Source organism: Sturnus vulgaris, chromosome 20, assembly GCF_052056855.1.
Source record: "Sturnus vulgaris isolate bStuVul1 chromosome 20, bStuVul1.hap1, whole genome shotgun sequence".
In the NCBI taxonomy this organism is placed as follows: Eukaryota; Metazoa; Chordata; class Aves; order Passeriformes; family Sturnidae; genus Sturnus; species Sturnus vulgaris.
Genome location: NC_142262.1, coordinates 5,846,898 through 5,867,122, shown reverse-complemented (window position 1 = coordinate 5,867,122; position 20,225 = coordinate 5,846,898). Strand labels below are relative to the sequence as shown.

Sequence of the window (20,225 nt, the reverse complement as noted above, 5' to 3'; positions counted from 1 at the left end):
AGTCCAGCTACTGCTGATATGAAAACAGAGAAGCTCAGGGTTTACTTTGAAATGTCTGCCTTGCCATGAAGCCTCTAAAGGCCTTTCCCAAAGAGCTCTGGCTGTGCCATAGCCTTTCTTAGATCCTGCATTTCTGGCATCCCTGAACATGCAGAGAGGTGGTAGAAGCACTCTCAGCTGTGAGTAAGGCTGGCACAGGAACTTAGTGGAAAAGCTGGGAATAAATCCAGTTCACTACATCCCAGCCTTGCCTTAGCACTGCCACAATATGCCTTTTTCTCCTAATGACTCTTTTGTTGTAACTAGGCAACTTAGTGTAGTGTCTTCTGAGGGAGGAGAATGTCCCAACAAAATGTCAATGAAACGAAGAGTCTGTGAGAAGAAGCCAGCAGAGGCTCCTGTTCCAAGAAAAAATGCTAACGAGAAACTTACTCAGGCTGAAACCACTGAAACAGGCACGGTATGGTTTGATTCCCCCCTCCCCTTTTCTACCTTCTTTTTCTGTTTGAAAAAAAAGATCCCTTATATTTTAACATTTGATCCAGTTCTATTAAATATGTTGTATAAATCACAAGTGCAGGCTTTAGGCGTTAATCTGGTGGCCACTGATCATTCATATTAGGGATTTTGGCAGAGATTTTGGCATCTAGCTAGCCCTATATACTTAGGAGAACGAAAAAAATAAAGAAAAAAAATCAATCTCTTCCAGCTCCTTCCACAGTCACCCGATACTGCAGAGCCCTGCACTCCATCAGCCCTGCCTTTGTCTCACAGAGCTTTCAGCACTGTTGGTTTTTAAACTCTTTGGCTGCTGCTGAGCCCAGCTGCAGCACTGGGTTACATGAACCAGCTGCCTCTGGGTGCCAGTGGGGCTGTTCTGCATAAATACCTGCCAGCCCAAGTCCAGAGCACTTTGTGTTGTAGGTACAAAGGGGCTGTATTTCTGAGTAGAGCCAGAGAGAGAAATGGAAACAAGAAAAAAAGAGACGATGGGAACGCAAAAGTAAAAGGAAGGAGCAGAAAGGAGAAGCAGATGGAGGAGAAGCAGGGAGGTTTGATTAAAAAAAAGACCCTTGCCTCCACTTCAGAAGGCTCAATGTGTCCTGTTTAGTCTGAAGTACGTGGTCCATGGCACAGACCAGCTTTTTCTGTGGATTATTTTAGCCTTCAAAGTCCTTAATCAACAACACTTGTTCTTTTAATTATTCCTTCTTACGCTATTTTCTAAGGACTGAGTTTTGTCCTGAGTCTGTCTTTTTTGCTTCTCTGCCTTTTTGCACTAAGAGACAGCCCCTTTACTTATTGCCATAAACATCATCTGTTTATGTTCTTGTTGGGGTGCATTAGCATTTGGTACCTCATTTAAGTTGCTGTGAAGACAGAGTGGAGGCATGTTCAACACTTTTCCTTAAATAGGCCATTTAAAGTAGTCTTGAGTAGATACTCCTGCCAAGCTGCTTCTTCTGCCTGAAAATCTTGGCTCCTGCTCTTATTACCCATCTTTTGCTGCTATTTGATCTGGCTTCTTTCTTTCCTTTCTTTTTTTTCTCCCTCCTCTGGCATAGTCTTAAAAACTAAAACTCCACAAAAGTAATGAAATACAGATCCTCACCATGGAGGAGAAGAGTATTTCAGAGAGGTTCCTGACTTGTTTTGAAAGCCATCACCCTGACAGGGAGCTCAGGCACATGAACCTTTCTCTGTGGTGTTTAGGAGTTCAGGCAGTTTTGAGTTAGGCTGGTGTCAGAGTGTGTTAAAGTTCTGTCAGCAGTTCCTCTCACAAGGAATTTCTCTATCTCGAAATTCTCTCTAAACTCCTTCTTGTGTGGGTTGTGCAAACCAGCTTTGGTGTGTGATTTTGCAGGTGAAGCTAGCAGTGTTCTGGCAATACATGAAGGCTGTTGGCCCTGTCATTTCTTTGGTGATCTGTTTCCTGTATTGCTGCCAAAATGCTGCTGCCATCGGGGCCAACGTGTGGCTCAGTGACTGGACCAACGAGCCTGTGATAAATGGGACTCAGCACAACACAGCCATGAGAATTGGGGTCTACGCTGCCCTGGGCCTCTTGCAAGGTGAGGGCAGGTAAAATCATCATGCCCCAGTGTTTAGGAATGAGGTATTAGGTCAGAAAGCTGTGGCACCAGTTACTAGTGATCCAAAAGGATGGTAGGTTTAGATTATGTATTAGGAAGAAATTATTTACTGTGCTGAAGGTGAGGCCCTGGCACAGGGATGCTCAGAGAAGCTGTGGCTGCCCCATCCCTGGAAGTGTCCAAGACCAGGTTGGATGGAGCTCTGAGCAACCTGGGATAGTGGTGGTGAGGAACTGAGTGATCTTAAAGGCCCCTTCCAAACCAAACCATTCAGTGATTCTATGAGAATTGCCCCCCAACTCCTATCCTAAGCAAGGGAACTCATGGAACCTGGAGCTACACAGTCTGAGCCCAGCCCAACACTTAATTTTGTTGTGAAGTGCTTGGAGGGGGTTGAACAGGTGATGTGGAAGCTTGAGAGAGGCAAGGTGCAAAGAAAAAAAGAAAACTTCAGTGCAGAAGGGGATGAAGGATTGGGGTGAAGTCGTAGCATTAGGACTTCATAGAGGAAAACAGCAGGAAGATGTTTTCCACAGCCAGGATGGTGAATCCTGTGGATGTTCCTGTGCCTTAGGAAGCAGTGGATGCAATGCTGATGTGCACAGGAGCAGAGGGTGGGCAGGGAATAAAGTGAAGCAAAACAAGCTTGGAGCACAGCAGGAAGTGCCAAGGGTCAGGGAGCTGAGAATCGCAGACATCAGGAGATGACACACCTGCTCCTCCCCTGCCAGGGCTCCTGGTGCTCATCTCCTCCTTCACCCTGGCCATGGGGGGCATCAGCGCTGCCCGGAGCCTGCACGCTGCGCTGCTGGAGAACAAATTCCACACGCCACAGTCCTTCTACGACACCACCCCCAGCGGCCGCATCATCAACCGCTTCTCCAAGGACATCTATGTCATCGACGAGGTCATCCCACACACCATCCTCATGTTCCTGGGCACGTTCTTCACCTCCCTGTCCACCATGATCGTCATCATAGCCAGCACCCCGCTCTTCGCCGTGGTTATCGTCCCACTGGCAATTCTCTACTTCTTTGTTCAGGTAGCTGGGAAAGTGTGTGATGGCTATTGCAATTACTCATTCTCTTTTCAGGAAAAACAACCTTGATTTGGTGGGGGGGAATGGAAATACCTGAAGTAGCTATGTGTTTGTATAAAAAAAAAATTATTTATTTTTCTCAGAAAAAGAAATGTCCTGCAAGGTGTGGCCGTGAAATAGACAGACATAACTTTTTTAGCTTTTAAGCAATAAAAAGTAAGCCTACTGCTACAGCCAGCACTGCAGTGCACATCAATATATTAAAGTGTGGATATATTTGACATACTGATAAGTTTCCAAGGTAGTGAGGAATTAAAATGTTGAAAATAGAAAGCATCAATTTTATTGATTTCTGAGCAATAATCATGGTTATTTTACAGACTGTAAATAGAGACCTGATAATGGAGGTGCAAATGCACAATTTCTTTTCTTGGAAAATGAGGCTTCTACAAATGGATTCATTCTGCTAGATTATATTAACTAAATTTAAAGGGACATAGATAAATTCAACTTTCAGTCTATAGAATTTGCAGTTACCCAATCCTCTTTTGTGGAATGATGTAAAGGTAACTTTCTTGATAGTCTTCTTAATTATAGACAATATTTCAGAGGGTTGAAGTGCATTAGTAGCAATTTCCTTTAAATCCTTAACCTAAGAAATTCTTCACTGTTAATTAACACAGTGGAAGTATTTAATGAACTTTTCAATTTCCTGTGAAAAATGGCAGCGGTTCTATGTCGCAACCTCGCGCCAGCTGAAGCGCCTGGAGTCTGTGAGCAGATCCCCCATCTACTCACACTTCTCAGAGACTGTGTCAGGGGCCACTGTCATCAGAGCCTACAGGAGAGTGAAGGCCTTCGTGGACATCAGTGATCTGAAGGTAGATGAAAATCAGAAGAGTTATTATTCCGGCATAGTGGCAAACAGGTAAAACATCATTTCTTGTTTCCACTTAGATAACCCTGTTTGCAAAATTGCTCCCGGGTGACCTTTTCCCACTCTGCTCACACACCTGCATTCTTCCCAGGTGGCTGGGCATCCGAGTTGAGTTTGTGGGGAACTGCATTGTCTTTTTTGCTGCCCTTTTTGCTGTGATTAGTAGAAACAGCCTGAATGCTGGCCTGGTGGGACTGTCAGTGTCCTATGCGTTGCAGGTACGTGTTTCAGCTTTTTTGGGGGGGGTTTACATTTTTGTAGATGGTGTGGATATATTAGCAATCATCTAAGTGCTTGCTAAAGCTGGGGTTAATAAGGAAATGATGAAAATTAGTAGTGGGATGTTTGGAAAACAGAGATTCACACTGAGTGCTGAAATCATCAGCAAGCTCACATGGAGGAGGATCTCAGGGCACTTGGGGAGCATCAAGGCTGTACTGAACTCCAGTACCTTCAGGGCTGGCACATGGGAGACCCAGCAAGTGTCAGAACATCAGGAACAGACCATTTGAGCAGCATGGTTTAATGTGTTGTGCATCAATCCTGCTGTGCAGCACATTGGTGTGTCCAGGTAATTACAGGCAGATCAGTAGGATTCATAATTAGACAAGGCAAACTGTACTGACCCATGCTGTGGAGAATTTAGCAGATTTAATGACTTTACTGTTGCCAGAAGCATTTTAGATACCATGAGTGTGCAAAGTTGCTGTTAGCACTTTTCCAGTGAAACACGAGATTTGGGGAATGACTTCCATCCAACTTTTTTTGAGAGGGCCAAGTGTTAAATCAGCAAGAAGCATCATCATATGCTTCTTCATGTAAGCACTTGATAATCTGTATATTTCTTGTCCCAGTAACTGTATTAACTTTAATGCAAAGGTAATTATCTCATTTGTAACATTAATGTGAATCCACGTCTTAATAGCAGTGTCTGCTGTTGTTGGGGTTTTTTGGGATTAGGTTTTTCTGTGGCTGTTCGGGGAGGGTTTGGTGTTTTGTTCTTGTTGGGTTTTTGTTTGTTTTGGGGGGGTTGTTGTTTTTGAGGGGGGTGTTTTGGTTTTGTTTGGGGAGAGTTGTTTGTTTTGAAGTTTTGTTTGTTCTGGTTGTGTGGTTTTTTATTATATGTGTTGTTCTTCTGTGGGTGATATTTTGTTCCTTATCTTCCCCAAGGTGACCTTGTCTCTAAATTGGATGATCCGAATGACTTCTGAACTTGAAACCAATATTGTGGCTGTGGAAAGAATAAAAGAGTATTCAGAAACTGAAACAGAGGTTAGCTACCAAGAGTCCAGCATGCTCAGCAGCAAGCTGAAAATTTTAATGCACACATTTACATGATCTTTCTTGAGGCTCTTGAGAGATGGTTCCTGCTCTGAGAGTTATCATTTAACCTGAACAAATGTCATGCTCTGAACTGTAATTTATGCTATCACAACTCCAAATTATTATTGCTGTCATGCAGCTTGTGCCTAGCATCTCATTTTCTGCTGCTGTGAGTGGCTGTAGCATGGGAGATGAGTTTCACATCAGAATATTGGTCCCTTTGTGTTTGAAGTGTTTGATGCACAGTCTCACCTGCGTGGCTCGTGCCATGGTCCTGCTCACGAGCAGAGCTGCAGTACAATTATCAGCCCTTACACATGTTTCCAACAGTACTTCTGTTTAATCAGCTTAATCAGTCCTCACCTCCCATGAGAGAACATCTCTAGGAACACTGTACTGCTAATCCAGGAAATATCCAATCACCTACCTTTGCTGCCAAAGACTTTTGAAGGTGGCAGATGGAGCTGTGCCAGGAAAGCTGCTGTCTGCACGCTCTGGTTTGTTAGTCCTGTGTACATACTAAGAATTAGGAAATGGAGGAGAGCTGCAGTAAACGGTTCTGGAGATCAAATATTTAACCTGGAAGGAAAAAGGTAGCTAGACAAGATGTATGATATGTGTTATAAACCAGAGCTTGAGCTGGCAGGAAACTGGCAGTGTTCTGTTAAAGTTGATGGGAAAATATTCATGTCCATTGAGGATTCATCCCTCTGTGCTCAGTTTTTTCCTGTTAACTTCACAACAAAGACAAATGGGCGGATACTTAGGACCCCGTTATTATAAATTTTTATTATTATTATGTATTTTCCCCATTATTATAAATTTATTTGATCATGGAGATTTTGTTTATCAGATAAAATGCTTTTATCTGAACTTGAATTACTGTTTCTCAAACCTACGTGAGACATTTCTGACTTCTGTTTTCCTCAGGCTCCCTGGATCATTGAGGACAAGCGTCCCCCAGAAAATTGGCCATCCAAGGGCGAGCTGGAGTTTGTGAATTATTCAGTGAGGTACAGGAAGGGCCTGGATCTGGTGCTGAAGGGTCTAAACCTCCAAGTGCACGGTGGGGAAAAGGTGAGTTACCAGCTGAGTGTCTGCCAGAACTTTGCTCTGGGCCTCCAGTGACAACTGAGGAGTAGAGGAGAGGGTCTGGAGGAACACTGATGCCAGTGCAGGAGCCAGCAGTGACACCTGTGCTGTCCATGTGACAGCATCCCCCTGGCTGGAAAGCAGTAGAGTGAAATGGGATTTTCTGCACTTTCAGTTCATTTGGCAACAGGCTCCTGTATGCCACGTAGGAGGCAACAGCACAAGTGACAAAAATTCAATGACAAGAATGCTTTTCTGAAGCAGTGTTGATGGGAGAAGGAATTCCAGCTTTTTCTTCACTTTGACTTTCCCTGTGAAATTTTTGGCATGGAAGGAAATGACATTCTTTGTTTCCTTAATCAGGAAATTGTCTTTATTCTGGGAGATTCATTTCTTCATGCTTCGATGGAAAGTTCTGAGGTTTGCCTACTGGAGACAGAATAATTAGCATGGGAAAGTCCTTTCCTGAATAGGCTGTTGCTAAAAATTATATTTGCCCTTATTCTAAAGCAGACAGCATGACAGCATCCTTCTGGCATGGAGACACACATGGTTACCATGAAGTAGGAAGTGCCCTTAGAGAGCCTTTGTTTCTTGTCCTTGAGTGACTGGACCTACCATGAGTGTTCTAAATCACTCAAAGTTATGTAGGATGGCTCTAGGCCTGTGTCATTAGTTATATTTATGACATGTGATATTAAATGGAATATCATTCCAATTACAGGAATGGCAATAAGTACATTACAGTGTGCCCAGGGTTTCTAGGGAAGGATGGGACATTCTCTCTTAGATTCAAATCTTCAGTCAAACCTCTTTAGAGGAGTCTTGGAGGGTTGTCTGGGAGTTTTTTGTTGGGTGTTGTTTTCTTCTTAACAATGTGCTTTGTTCTTAAACCTGCAATTTGTTGTAGATTGGAATTGTTGGCAGAACTGGAGCAGGGAAGTCCTCCATGACACTCTGCCTCTTTAGGATCCTGGAAGCTGTAAAAGGGGAAATTAAAATTGATGGCGTGAAAATTTCAGAAATTGGTCTCCACGACCTTCGATCAAGGCTAACAATTATTCCTCAGGTACTGCTTCTGTGTGTCACGATGAAGGAACGTTTAATAGCAGCTTAACAAACCATAAATAATGGTTTATCCAAAAAGGAAAATGTTTTGTTACACTCAGAAAATTGGTTCAGAAAAACAAACTATTTATACTTTAACTGGTTTCATCCTACCACTGGGAGATAAAACAGGATTTAGGATAAACCATCTTTAGAGCTGAAAGTTGAGTTTGAGCTGTATAATGTAATGTATTTTCAGAGAGGATGGGATTGGTAGGTGGCCTACCTGCAGTGCAATGGACACCTTAAAGCAGCAGCCTGTAGTATCTGTACTTAAAACAGCAAAAGCACTTGTCTCATGAAAATTGGTTTCATATCCAGGATCCTGTTCTCTTTTCTGGAACACTGAGGATGAACCTGGATCCATTTAATAAGTATTCAGATGAAGAAATATGGAAAGCACTTGAACTGTCTCATTTGAAGAGGTTTGTCAGCAGTCAGCCATCCATGCTGGACTATGAGTGCTCAGAGGGTGGAGAGAATCTTAGGTAAGGAATGCTTGGACTCGAACATTCACTGAGCTGCCATTCTTTCAGCTGTGACAGTGGGTGACACCTGAGCACAGGCTGACACTGGTCTGTCACACCCAAAATGATTTGGCTACCTATTTCTGTTCCAAGAAAGCCACCAAACATCTGCCTCCTCTTCTGCCTCTGCCACAAATGATCTGATTCTTCTCCCAAACCCAAATCCCATCTTGTCAGAAAGAAGTTTCAGGATGACAGGATATTAGGGACAGGCAGTCCCTTAAACACATTTTGGTAGGAAGGGAAATGCCATGATAACATTACTGCTGTGCTGAGTAGGAGTTCCCTTCCTGACACTTTAGCAATGTTTATTTTCTATTATCATTTGGAAGGCCCATGAAGACATGACTGGGGATGATAAAATGCCATGTTTTGATATGCTTCATTGGCTTCTGAGGCTGTGGTGTCATCAGATTGCCTGTGATGAATGATCAGCTCCTTCCTCATCCTGCAGACACTCAGAGAATGAGTCTGAGCTATGTTTGTGGCAGGGGAGGAAGTCTGGGTTGCTCGTATATATGTATATATTTTATTTTTTTATGGTAGAAAGGACTTGCAGCCTTGTAACATTTTCTTTTTATTTTTTTTCCTAAGTTTGCATATGCTCGGTGTTATCAGAACCGTGAGTGTTTCTGAAAGATTGGGCAGAAGTGTTGTCATTAGCTGCCCTGGCTTTTGTCACAGTGATGAAAGGCTCATTTGGTGGCTCTGCCAGCCCAGGGCCAGGCAGTGAGTGATCCTATCACTGCTACTGCTGGCACGCTGCAGCCTGCATGTGTGAGCTACGGGGCAGAACAGGCAGCTTGCAGAACATTTCAGGGTTGTTTGGTAACCCCGTGAGTGACCTGCTGAGCACAGGTGGCTGGAGCTGGGGGCACTCAGAGGCTCTCTGTGCTTGCAGCGTTGGCCAGAGGCAGCTGGTGTGCCTGGCCAGAGCTCTGCTGCGCAAAACCAGGATCCTGATCCTGGATGAAGCCACGGCTGCCATCGACCTGGAGACAGATGACCTCATCCAGATGACCATTCGGACCCAGTTTGTGGACTGCACAGTGCTGACCATTGCCCACAGACTGAACACAATCATGGATTACACCAGGTACAATCTCTGAGCAGTGCCTGCCGGGCTCGTGGGTTTGCTGGGGGTGTGAAGCAGCACTTGGAGGGGTCTGGTTTGTCTCTAGACATGAACACTGCTTCTCTTGTCAGGCAGTGTGTAAGCAGTGATATGCTATATAATCCCAGAATTTCCAGCCCTGACTTTGCCTCTGTTGGCATAGGAAACAAGTTCTATATTCAGAAACCAGAGCTGTGCAGGGGACACTGCCCAGGGGCACTCCTGGCACTGTCTGAAAGCTTCTGAGCCTTGTTAAACCAGCAGCTGCTGTAACTTCTTCACTAACAGCATGTCATTTTAATTACTTGAAAATATATTAGTATTCTTCATGAGCTTTTATCTCCTTGGCTTTCTGGAACTATAGTTTCAGTTCCAGATGCTTTTTTTCTCTCTTCTTTTCCCTGGGAGACAGTGACTGCCCTGTAACTTTTCTAGTCAAGCAGCAGCTCAAGGAGAATGTTTATCATCTGTTGTGTTTTGACATGTGAAAATAATTGAGGAAAACAAAAGCAAGGCAAAGATTAGAGAAATTTGTTTTGTGACACAAACGGGTGCTGCATTCCTTGTGAGGAATTCTCTGACACATCTTTCCCCCCACGCTGTCTTTTGTTTTGTACAGGGTTCTTGTTCTAGACAACGGGACCATAGCTGAATTTGACACACCTGCAAACCTTATAGCAGCAAAGGGTATTTTCTACAATATGGCCAAAGATGCTGGATTGGCATGAAGAGAAGACCCCTAGGGTTTTGGTTTGGTGTTTTTTAATATTACTGACTTGCCACAAACGTGACTTGTGAATGTACTGTAATTTACAAAATAGTTTTTGTAGTAGACTCAACTTGTGATATGTGAACGAAGTATTTTACAATTACAAGGACCAGGAAGTGAATTTTATATTTTTAAATATTTTCTATATACATAAAGTATTTTATTATATGCCTTTTTCCCAAAGAATGACAAATATTCTGCCACGAAAATGTATGTACCACAGCGCAATTATGTACTGCATTCAGGTTTGTAATTAGTAAATTATATTAATGGTACAAAATACACCTGATTTGTGTGTTTTCTGCATAGGGATTCATAGGATTTGAAGTGAAAAGGCAGGCCCAGTTAAGCTGTGACTCAGCTGAGTAACAGTGAAGTGCTGTGTAATCTCTGGAGTGGTTCCAAACTGTTCCTTTCAATATTTCCCCCAGGCAAGGAAGTCCTGAGACCTTTGGGATCCCTGTCCAGGGCAACTTTAGCATTATAAAATTTCTCTTCAGCCTAACAAGCAACATGTATTTAAAGCTAAACCTAGAAAAGGCTTCATATAAAACATTTACACACATTTTTTCCAATTCAGTAGACCCCACACAAGCCCACAGGGACATAATTGGACCAGAGGTATCAGAATTTTGCTGTGTGTCTTTGGGTAGGAAGTCACTGAGAGTAAGTCTCCACTTAAGCTGAACGTGCATGCTGAGGTGTGTATTTAGTTTATCTTGTTCAATATTTAATCACCTGAAATAATGGGTGATTTGTTTTGCAGAAATCATTTTCTATTTTATTATTGATAAGCAGGCCTCCTCAGATAAAAGGAGGCCCATGTTCAAACAGCATTTGCTGCTACAATCTGCTAGAACCTCTTTTGCTTTAGTTGTGTCTTACACTAAGCACTCCAGAAAACGACCCAGCAAGAAAAAGTTCCTATGTTTTACCAGAAGGAAAGCTCAGAAAAACTTTGAGAAGACAAAAATAGTTTATTAATTCTTACAAATTACACTTCTTAAATAGAAACCTGAATATGCAGCCAAGCATTTATTAGACATTAACATTTCATGTAGCAGAGCACAAAGTAATTAATTATTTATCACACACAGAATGTAGTGGTTATACACTGATGGGAGTGGAGAGTGTTAATATTATCTTCCTGGTATAAACTGCACAAGGTATAAAAATATTCCTGGGAATGCATAGATAGGGATCAGCATCTGTGCAAGGTTGCTGCCCCAACAGCTGAGCTTTTCTCTAGGGGGTCTTACTGCTTAACCCTGAATCCTCCTGGATTCAGCCAATGCCTGAACCATCCTGTGAGAAGGCAGCAGCCAGGCTGACGTGAAGAATGAAAATGTTATTATTCCATTAGAGAGAACTTAATATTCCACCAGCAATCTGGTATAAAAACAGATACTGCCAATGTCTGGGACTATGTTTGACCTCTGGCACTTTGCAGAAGAGGCTTTTTCAGTGTGACAAAATCTTCTGTATTCACCTGGGGAGACTGAGCCGCAGTGTGGTGACTGGGCACAGAGAATTCAGGTGTTGGCAGGGATCTGTGCTGGCAGCTGAGCCTGACAGCAGGCTGGGAGCTCCCTCTGCTGTGCTCAGTCCCTGTGCTCCAAGCACTTCCACCAGCTGAGAGCAGGGGGCCTGGGGCACTTTGGGGACAGTTCCCACTGGATTGGTGGTGACACAGGCAGCTGGTGTCCCTTACCTGCCACAGCCCCCAGGACAGGTGGAGGCTGTGCTTGGTCCCCAGCTCCAGGCACAGGGACTGAGCCCACGACTGCCCACAGACACTGCACAGCCTGCTCAGGCTCTAACTCTGACAAAAGATAAATTCCTTTGGCAGCTACAGTTTCCAAAGAAATAGGGGGGAAGGAGGGGGGAAGGCAAAGAAACAGGAAAATTCCGTCCAGTTTGGTACATTCTGTTTGCCTGTTACATCTCATACTTCAGTATATTCATCTAATCCACAGCACCTGCTTTTCATATAGCCTACCAGAGTAGAACTCTTCCTCAAATTCAAGTGACTAAATGATAAAATCCAGCTCTTAAATACTTTTGAATTTCTTTATTTGAGAATTTCACAGCAAAGTAGTCAAATTCTGAACTTTAAGTAACTGGGATTTTCTTTTCAGTAAACTACATGGGTAAACACAAGTCACAGTGAAAAAAAGAAAATACATTGCATAGGAAGATCAAGATTGGCTATCAGCCCTGAAAACCCTGGGTACTTCACTAGTTTCTTTTTACACAGTTAACTTTATAGGTTCAAGATACAATTTTTCTCAGGAATATAGAGGTCAAGGAAAATCACACATTTTGTGCTTTTAAAAGGGGAAATTAAAGCAGCATTGAAGAAATGTCAACACAGTAACAAAAATAGTATATTAAATTGCACATGTCATTATATATCAATTGCTCATGTACATATTGACAGACAACACTAAAAGGGATTTTGGTTGAGAGCATATTTATTATTTGGATCATTACTGTAGTTTTTATTTTCAACCTGAGAAATAGGGAAAAGTGTAAACAGGGATTAAGAAATCACAGGTAATAAGTCACTTGATAGAATTTAAACTTGACATGGTTTTGTGCTTCCACAGATGTAAATCCTTCTGGTTTTTTTCCCTCTAAGTAAGATAGGACTTAATAAACATCTAAAAAGAGAACATTGATGGTAATGGACTCAGTACAAATATTAAATGGGCTTCATGGCAGGTTCTTTAGCTTGAGTACCTCTGCTATTTTATAGCAAAAAAATTATTAGAATAGCTTAAGGTAAGCCTTTCCCTGAGAGCTGCTAACTCTGCAGTATTTAATTATCTTTTTGTAAGGAAGTGTTGCATTAACAGACAGTTCTACCAATACTTCCTTTCCTGTGCATTGAGCTACTTTTATACCAGACTCGCTGTTCTTAGATTAACTAGAAGCTGTGTATGTGTATAACCACTTCAGTTTATTTCACGGTTAACAAAATAGATTTTTTCACATCATTAGCCCTTATAGATACTGTTTTTCAAACATAATTGTAAAATGAAAGATAAAAATCTTTTGTTGTATTCCTTAATTAGTATGTAAGTTCGGATGCCTTCTTGTTATACCCACTTTGATCAGAAAGTGTTGGGACTCTGAAAAGTAAATTTTTGTCGCTTAGAACAAGCTCCAGTTCTTGGAAATCCTGTAGCCTTGCAACATCCTTGTCCTTTAAACAAATACAATAAGGAGTTAGGTGATAGTGTCTGTTAATTTGCAGAGGTAAGTTAAAATAATAAGCTCATCCTAACATAAGGTATGTATTTATTCATAACTATGACAGTTCTTTACAATGAACTGGAAAGCAGATATCCTGTTACATCTATTTACCCTGGGGTTTTATTCAGCTGTTCCCTTAAGCCTATTTTTAGCAGAAATGCAACACTGACAGTCAGTGCAAGTGATTAGTGGGATTACACTTGTCAAGATCTACTGCATGCCACCCAAATCCTCTTTTTTTTCCCTCCTTGCTAATTCTTGGAAGCTGATGAATTGATGCTTGCATCTACCCAAGGAGGTCCTGCACGTGGCTGGCTTCCTTCAGAGCTACCCAGCAAGGCCAGCTCTGACCCTGCAGTCAGGTTTGTGTCACTGCAGGAACAGCAGGGGTCCTGCAGTCCTACCAGAGAGCCTGAAGCGATTAGAGATGGAAATAAAAAGTTTTTTCAACAATAACCAAAGTTGGAAAGTGACAGAATTGCTTATTGTCTTTTTTTTTTCTCCTCTTCTTGACTAACAGAGAGTAATACATCCTGTAGTCAGTGAAGATGCTGCAGAGTGAAGTCTCTTAATCTATTCCTAATCAGATTTGCCCCACAAGTGACGCCAACAATGCTCTACAAGGATTTGAGAGTGAAAGAAAGATCAGTGGTGAGTTGGTAAAGCAGGTCAGCAGGTCCCTTCTCTGCTGGCTGCAGGGTAAATGTCCCTGAAGGAAGGACAATTATGTTCAAAGTCCTGTACTCAGAGTAACCCTGAAAAACACCTCTGTGCAAGGGCTGCAGCCAGGCCTTGCTGAACTCACAGAGCTTGGTTGAGCTCTGCAGGCCTTTTAAATGCTGTTGGCAGCTCACAGTGGTGTTGTGTTGTACTGAGTTTTACAATGGAGTCATAAAATTAGGTATTTACTGGGTCCAGCACCAAATGGTTATGAAAGGAGGTGATCAAGAAATTTGAAAATCTTTTTACTAAAGAAACCCCAGACAAGTGCTGAGTGTTGCAAGTTGAACAGAGAATTTTCATTTTTGGTTTGTTTTGGGGTTTTTTTTCCAACATGCGCCTATGCAGGTGACCAACAAATTATTCATTTATAACAGTAACCTAAAAATCTCTTCTATAAGTTGCTGCACTTCAAAAAATAGAGCTCTTACCTTTCTTAACATCGTATTTGGTAATTTTCTGATCTTCTGGACGTGCTCAGGGTTCACACCCAGCTCACGGCAACTCACTCGGAGCAGCTCCTTGTAGGTCAGTTCTTGTCTGTCCAGTTCAATTTCAATGAAGTCATTTTCTCTAAGATTAGGGGTTTGTATTCTCACTTTAAGCACCAGTTCTATTAGAAATAAAAAGTCACATTAATAGACAGAGGAATAAAGGAATTGGGAATAATGTCTCTATAATAACTTCCAGGTATTTCTAAGTTCTATTAACCTCGTTTGTGTTACTGGCAAGAATACATGAATCCTAGGAAAGCAAACCTGGGAATTTTATTTTTCATTAGACTGATTTTCATCAAACTATATGAAATAATCATAGCAAATCTAATGCAATATATGTATGCATGTATGAACCATTGGATGAATATTTTTTAATTGATTTAAACTGATTTGACAGCAGCTTATACTGGTTATCAATTTCCTGAGCAATCCATGATTGCTTTTATTGATATTTCTTGCTCTCAGTTCACTTCTCATTGCTCCCCCTTGGTATCAGAATGCCTTTTATTGAAGAACAAAATTCTGAATGGCAACTGGAGTTCCAGGTTTCCCTCTCTGGGTAGGCAAAGTTTCCCTGCAGAGCAGCAGATCCTAGAACAGCTCAGTGCAGACTGAGCCATGTGAACTTCTCTTGAGCTCACTGGCTGCTTGCTCATGATCTGTATTTGCATCTTGGACTATGCTGTTTAGAAAATTAGATTACCCTGGTGTCTGTATGTTTTTATAGCAACTGAGACAGCAAATGTTTACATCAATATTTTAATAACAGTTCCATCAGAAACAGGATATCTGCCTACTTCATTCCCTTCAAATGTTTCCTGACTGCCTAAGCATGGCAGTCTGAAAGTCTCTGGAAACACATGATTAGTCTGCAATGCCCAAGGTGACAGAAGATCAACACAAAGCCAGATGAGATTTTTGGTGTTACCTTGCATGTTGAGTGGAAAAGCTCCTGTGAAGAAAACAGGCTGAAAGGCTGGCATAGGTCCCATGCAGGAGCTGTTCCCTTGCTGGGGCAGGGACTGGTTGGATCCCACTGGTGAAGAGGGGCTTCTGCCCCAAGACACCAACCCCTGGTAAACAGGAGCTCTCTGGAGGACAGGATTTGGGTGTGCTGGCCCAGCCGACCTTCGAGGCAGGGGTGGGATGTCCCCGTTGGGAGGTGCCTCAGGAGCAGCATTCCCATTCCCAGGCTGTAACAGTGGTGCTTGTGCTGGTCTGTAGGTGTGCAGGTCAGGTACAGATGGAGAGTTGGTGTCTTGTGGTTCCAAGTGTGAGAGTTCCCCATTCAAGGTAGGATCTGGAATGCTGGTACTTGAGGTGTTGTAAACATATGGGAAAGGTGGGTTAGCCAGGTAATTGGGAATGATTGGCAGATCTGAATCTTGCTTTGTGTCTGGGAGTTCATCTTCCACTGCAAAACAAACCAAACAACATTCTCCAAGACTGATTTTGGATTTCTTTTTGTGGGAGTGCAGTGTTAAAAGCATCACGGGTTAAAAGATGCATCAAGAAGCACTGTCTTTTTTTCCTACAATAACAGAATGCTCAGGTGTTGCCATACAAACATAAAAGCTGAGACTGATTCTAGTAATTCTGGGGGTACTAATTCCTTCTAAACACTACAGTACTTCTGTTTTGGCTTGTTTTAATCTGTAGCAGAACATTATTGTTGCATGGTCTCTGGTGGAATAATGCTGTCATCTTCATAATGTATCAGGCAATGAAAAACAAAGGGTTGTATGCTGTTTGATATTAAGGCAGAGGATAAAAGGAACAGAACATGCAGTACTGGGAGAGCTGCAGCATTACCCATTCAACAGCTGGGAGAGACAATAATGAAAACAAAACCAGGCACAGGAGTACAAAGGAGAGACAAGAGGTTGTTAATCAGCTGCATTTCAAATTACTTACCACTTCCAGCAGCAAAACCTGCTCTGTTCCAGCAGTTAGAGATGCTCTACCAATGTCCTTTAATAAGCCATTTTCTGGACTGTTATTTTTTGATTTATCCAACAGAGAACATGAGGAAAATTAGGTGTTCCTCATACAAGAGCTTCCTACAAATTTGAGAGATTTCTCTCCTGCTGACCTCCTGAGTACTGGAAACTGCTTTACCTGGCACATAGCATTCCTCAAAATAGTTTTTCTAAATTTCTAGTGTTTAGAAAAAAGTTTGGCTAGCTGGGTTTGGAATTTATTAGTAATGCCCTTTATTTAAACTTTGGTTTTTTGTCATGTAAACACTCAAGAAAGCAAAAAATCCAAACACAGTATCTTTAGATGCAAAACAAAGATCGGAGTAAACGTGCTTTGAACACCCTTTTACCAATCTTTGATGATCATATTGCACAGTCACCATAGGTTACCTCCCAACATCTTCCTGATCTCTCTCTTGGATGTTAACTGGGCTGGCCTCTCCCCTTTCTTGGTCAGGATGTCCTTGTCAGCCCCGGCGTGCAGCAGATAAGCCACGACTGCTGCGTGGTTCCGTTTGCAGGCCCAGTGCAAGCAGGTCCTGCACGGGGGAAAACAGGAATGCTGTGTCAAACCCTGAGCTATGGCAGATTCCTTTCCACTCATTCCTGCTGCCTATGAGAAGAACATTCTATGCACATGTAAAGTAGGTTTGAATTGCAAACTTCCTTGGAAATTCACCCTGGATTGGGACTCTGCAGAGGCACCTGCTGATGTCATTTTCTCTTTGCTCCAATGCTCTTTATTTACTGCAGTAATATTTTTAAAGTTCGGGATCTTTTCAATTTATCATTTCTTAGGCTACAGCCTTAAGGCTATTGGAAAAATAAGTCTGAAAGTAAGGTTTTTGTATATTTTAATCTTTGAAATAATCAGCTGTACTTAAAATACTTGTGTTGGTGTGTGTGTGTATGTGTGATCCATTACTGGTATCTCTCGAGGATGCTGTATGTACTCTTTAATTAATGCTGCCAGCACAAGTACTTGCACTTTCTGGCAAGTAAAGTACATTTAAAATATTGTAAGCATAGTTTCTAAGAACAGTTCTTTGCCCAGTTGCCATTTGCTGCATCAGTAATTACTCAGCTGAGATCTGCAGACAACTAATTTTCTGCAATCTGTAAGTGATGCACAGAACTAATCCCTTTTCTGTATTTTCAAATTATTATTTGCAGTTGCTGACTAGAGAAACATATTAAGGAAACATCCTAAAAGCTGCTTAGTGCTCAGATCTTATTTAGTGTATGCATTAAGGACTTACAGCCTCACACATGTAACTTGCTATGGAGTTGTACCATTCTTTCCTCTCCCAGGTTCTAGTGGTATTTGACCTTTCTCTAGCTTTTGTATTTTAATTCTCTAGCTCCAGCTGGAGGAAATTCTTCAGAAAAAAGAACATACTCAACCCTTCTCCAAGTTTATCTATTCTTATACATTATGTAAAATAAAGCAGAGATAAATTAACTTAGAAGTGAAAAAGCTTTCAGTTTTTCAGTTGAAAGTCCAGTTCCAAAAAGCTTTCTCCATTTCAAGTGGTTTGGTTTGGTTTGGTTGGGCTTTTTTTACAGAAAGAGTAAGAGCAAAGTCAGACAGATAGGGTGGTATTTGCATTGAGCAGAAAATTTGCTGATTTAGTTTTTGGGAAGATATGTAAGGCTCAAGAGCACAGCCTCATTTTGGGACTCATCCTGGTCATTCCACATGGCCTGTGCAGACAGGAACCATCTATCCACAGACCTCATATATACCAAAATATAAGTACTCAGCACCTCTAAGCATCACACATACTAAGAAGCTCGCTGCAAAATTTTTAATTGTACAAACTTAAACAACAATGAAGATCCATTTATTGCCATGGTTAAAAATGATCAGATCATTATTTTAAAAAATAATTAACTTTATTACAAGACTTATTTTATCAATTCCAGTTTTAGACATAAACTCATTCTGATGACAAGTTGTTTTTTATCTAAGATAATTCAGCGTCCTATGAATCAGTTAAATTTTTACAAGCTTTAATTTTAATCACAATTTAAAGCTCAAGTTGTTAAGTGTTCCATGCTTCTCAAAACTGCTGACTGAACTTTCATCTTTAAAAGTCTTGCTCCTTTCCTAATTTTATCTTTCCTATTTTTTAATTATAATTCATAGAATCCTAGAATGGTTTGAGTTGTAAGAGACCTTAAAGTTCATCTCACTGCACGCCTGCCAGGGGCAGGGACAGTTTCCACTATCCCAGTTTGCTCCAAGCTCTGTCCAACCCAGCCTCGAACATTTCCAGGAAGGAGCAGCCACAGTTTCTCAGAGCAACCTGTGCCAGGGCCTAACCACCCTCACAGGGAAAAATTTCTTCCTTACATCTAATCTAAGTCTCTCTTAATTTAAAACTATTCCCCCTTGTTTTATAACTATCTGTCTGTGTAAAAAGTTGTTCCTCCTTTTTTTTTTTGTAAGTTAATAATTTCAAGCACAAAACAGCACAGTAAATATAGGCTGAATTGAACCTGTGGAACGCAGTCTCCAAAAATGCCTGAGTATTCCCTGTAAAATCCTCCTCCAAATAAAACTGTGTGTGTGTTTATGTCTCCAGTGTTACTCGTACAAGTGTCTATTACAGAACAGCTTTCGCTTTAGTGTCCTCAGGTGGATCCGAAGGAGATGTCAAATCGCAAGTGTTTGTATACATTGCTGGAACAAGTTCCTTGCTTGAAAGAGAAAGTAAATTTCAAACTTGAGTTAATAATAAGTATTTCTGCTTAGGCAAGGGCATGTAAAGCCGAGGTTTGCGTTCTGACCGACTACGCCGTCTCAGGCTGGAAAAAAGAAGAAATCAAAACCAACACTACAAAGTAAGTCCACAGTGACCTGGAGAAGGGGCAAAGAGGGCAGGACGTGGAGTGGGGACGCGTGTTTGTGTCCCCGGTTATCCTCTCTGGAATGGGGACAGCTCCATAGCGGAGTGTTCACAGGCGGATCGACCTTTCCCTCCCTCCCTCCCTCCCTAGCTCAGCCCGCCTCGCCTCTCCCGTGCGGAGCGAACCTGCGGCAGCCCCCGCCCGGGCCGAGCTCCCCGAGAGCGCCGGGGATCGGTGCGGGGCGAGCCCTTACCATCCATTGACTTCGTTCTGCGAGTTGACGCCGACCCCCAGCTCCACGAGCCGCCGCACCTCCTCCGCATCGCCGAGCGCCGCCGCCTCCCGCAGCCGCTCCTGCCGCTCCCTCTCCGCCATGTCCCCGCAGCCGCCGCCCGCCTCCCGCACCGCGTCCCGCACCGCGTCCCGCATGGCCTCCCGCACGGCCGGGCCGCACCGCGCCTCCGCCGCCACCCCCGCCGTGCTGCGGAGCGGGGGACGCTATTGCCGGTGACAACGAGGCCCCCACAGCCGGTTCCGGGGCGCGGCCGCGCCGACGGGGCAGCGCCCGCTGCATGTGCTTTCATGGATGCAGAAACGCGGGCTGCGCGCTGTCTCCTGCTCTGCTGGTTGTTTTTGCGGGCTCTCGATTTATCAGAGTGAATTGTATTAAGTGTTGGGAGGGACCTTGAAGAGCATCTCGTTCCACCCCCCTGCCATGGGCAGGGACGCGTTTAACTAAATCAGGTTATTTAAAGGCCACATCCAGCCTGGCATTGGACACTTCCAGGGGTGGGCCATATTTCTAGCTCACTGAGTGTCTGTGGTAATTTAATTAAGAGTAATTTTATCCAGTGGTTTTACTCAAGGAAAGAAGAACTTCATGATAACCACTGTTGTGCAAAAACCTGCTGCTAAAG

General features: G+C 42.7%; 2 protein-coding genes across 2 annotated transcripts in view; one reads left to right on the top strand and one right to left on the bottom strand.

Annotated features, from left to right (window-relative positions):
* ABCC3 (ATP binding cassette subfamily C member 3) overlaps nt 1–10,283 on the top strand; it is a 47,226-nt gene extending 36,943 nt beyond the window's left edge. Inside the window, exons 21-31 of the mRNA XM_014878179.2 lie at nt 307–460; nt 1,865–2,072; nt 2,825–3,135; nt 3,861–4,060; nt 4,161–4,287; nt 5,240–5,341; nt 6,323–6,469; nt 7,395–7,553; nt 7,913–8,079; nt 9,020–9,214; nt 9,852–10,283. Coding sequence (XP_014733665.1) covers nt 307–460; nt 1,865–2,072; nt 2,825–3,135; nt 3,861–4,060; nt 4,161–4,287; nt 5,240–5,341; nt 6,323–6,469; nt 7,395–7,553; nt 7,913–8,079; nt 9,020–9,214; nt 9,852–9,960 — 1,879 coding nt within the window. The 3' untranslated portion in view covers nt 9,961–10,283. The remainder of the gene's footprint in view (nt 1–306; nt 461–1,864; nt 2,073–2,824; nt 3,136–3,860; nt 4,061–4,160; nt 4,288–5,239; nt 5,342–6,322; nt 6,470–7,394; nt 7,554–7,912; nt 8,080–9,019; nt 9,215–9,851) is intronic.
* A 1,774-nt stretch (nt 10,284–12,057) lies between these two features.
* Nucleotides 12,058–19,809, bottom strand: ANKRD40 (ankyrin repeat domain 40). Its single transcript, XM_014878180.2, has 5 exons — nt 19,562–19,809; nt 16,846–16,994; nt 15,405–15,890; nt 14,411–14,592; nt 12,058–13,209 (listed from the first exon to the last, which is right to left on the bottom strand). Exons 1-5 carry the CDS (start codon nt 19,735–19,737, stop codon nt 13,075–13,077), a joined length of 1,128 nt encoding a protein of 375 aa, XP_014733666.2. The 5' UTR covers nt 19,738–19,809; the 3' UTR covers nt 12,058–13,074.
* Between the last annotated feature and the right edge of the window lie 416 nt (nt 19,810–20,225).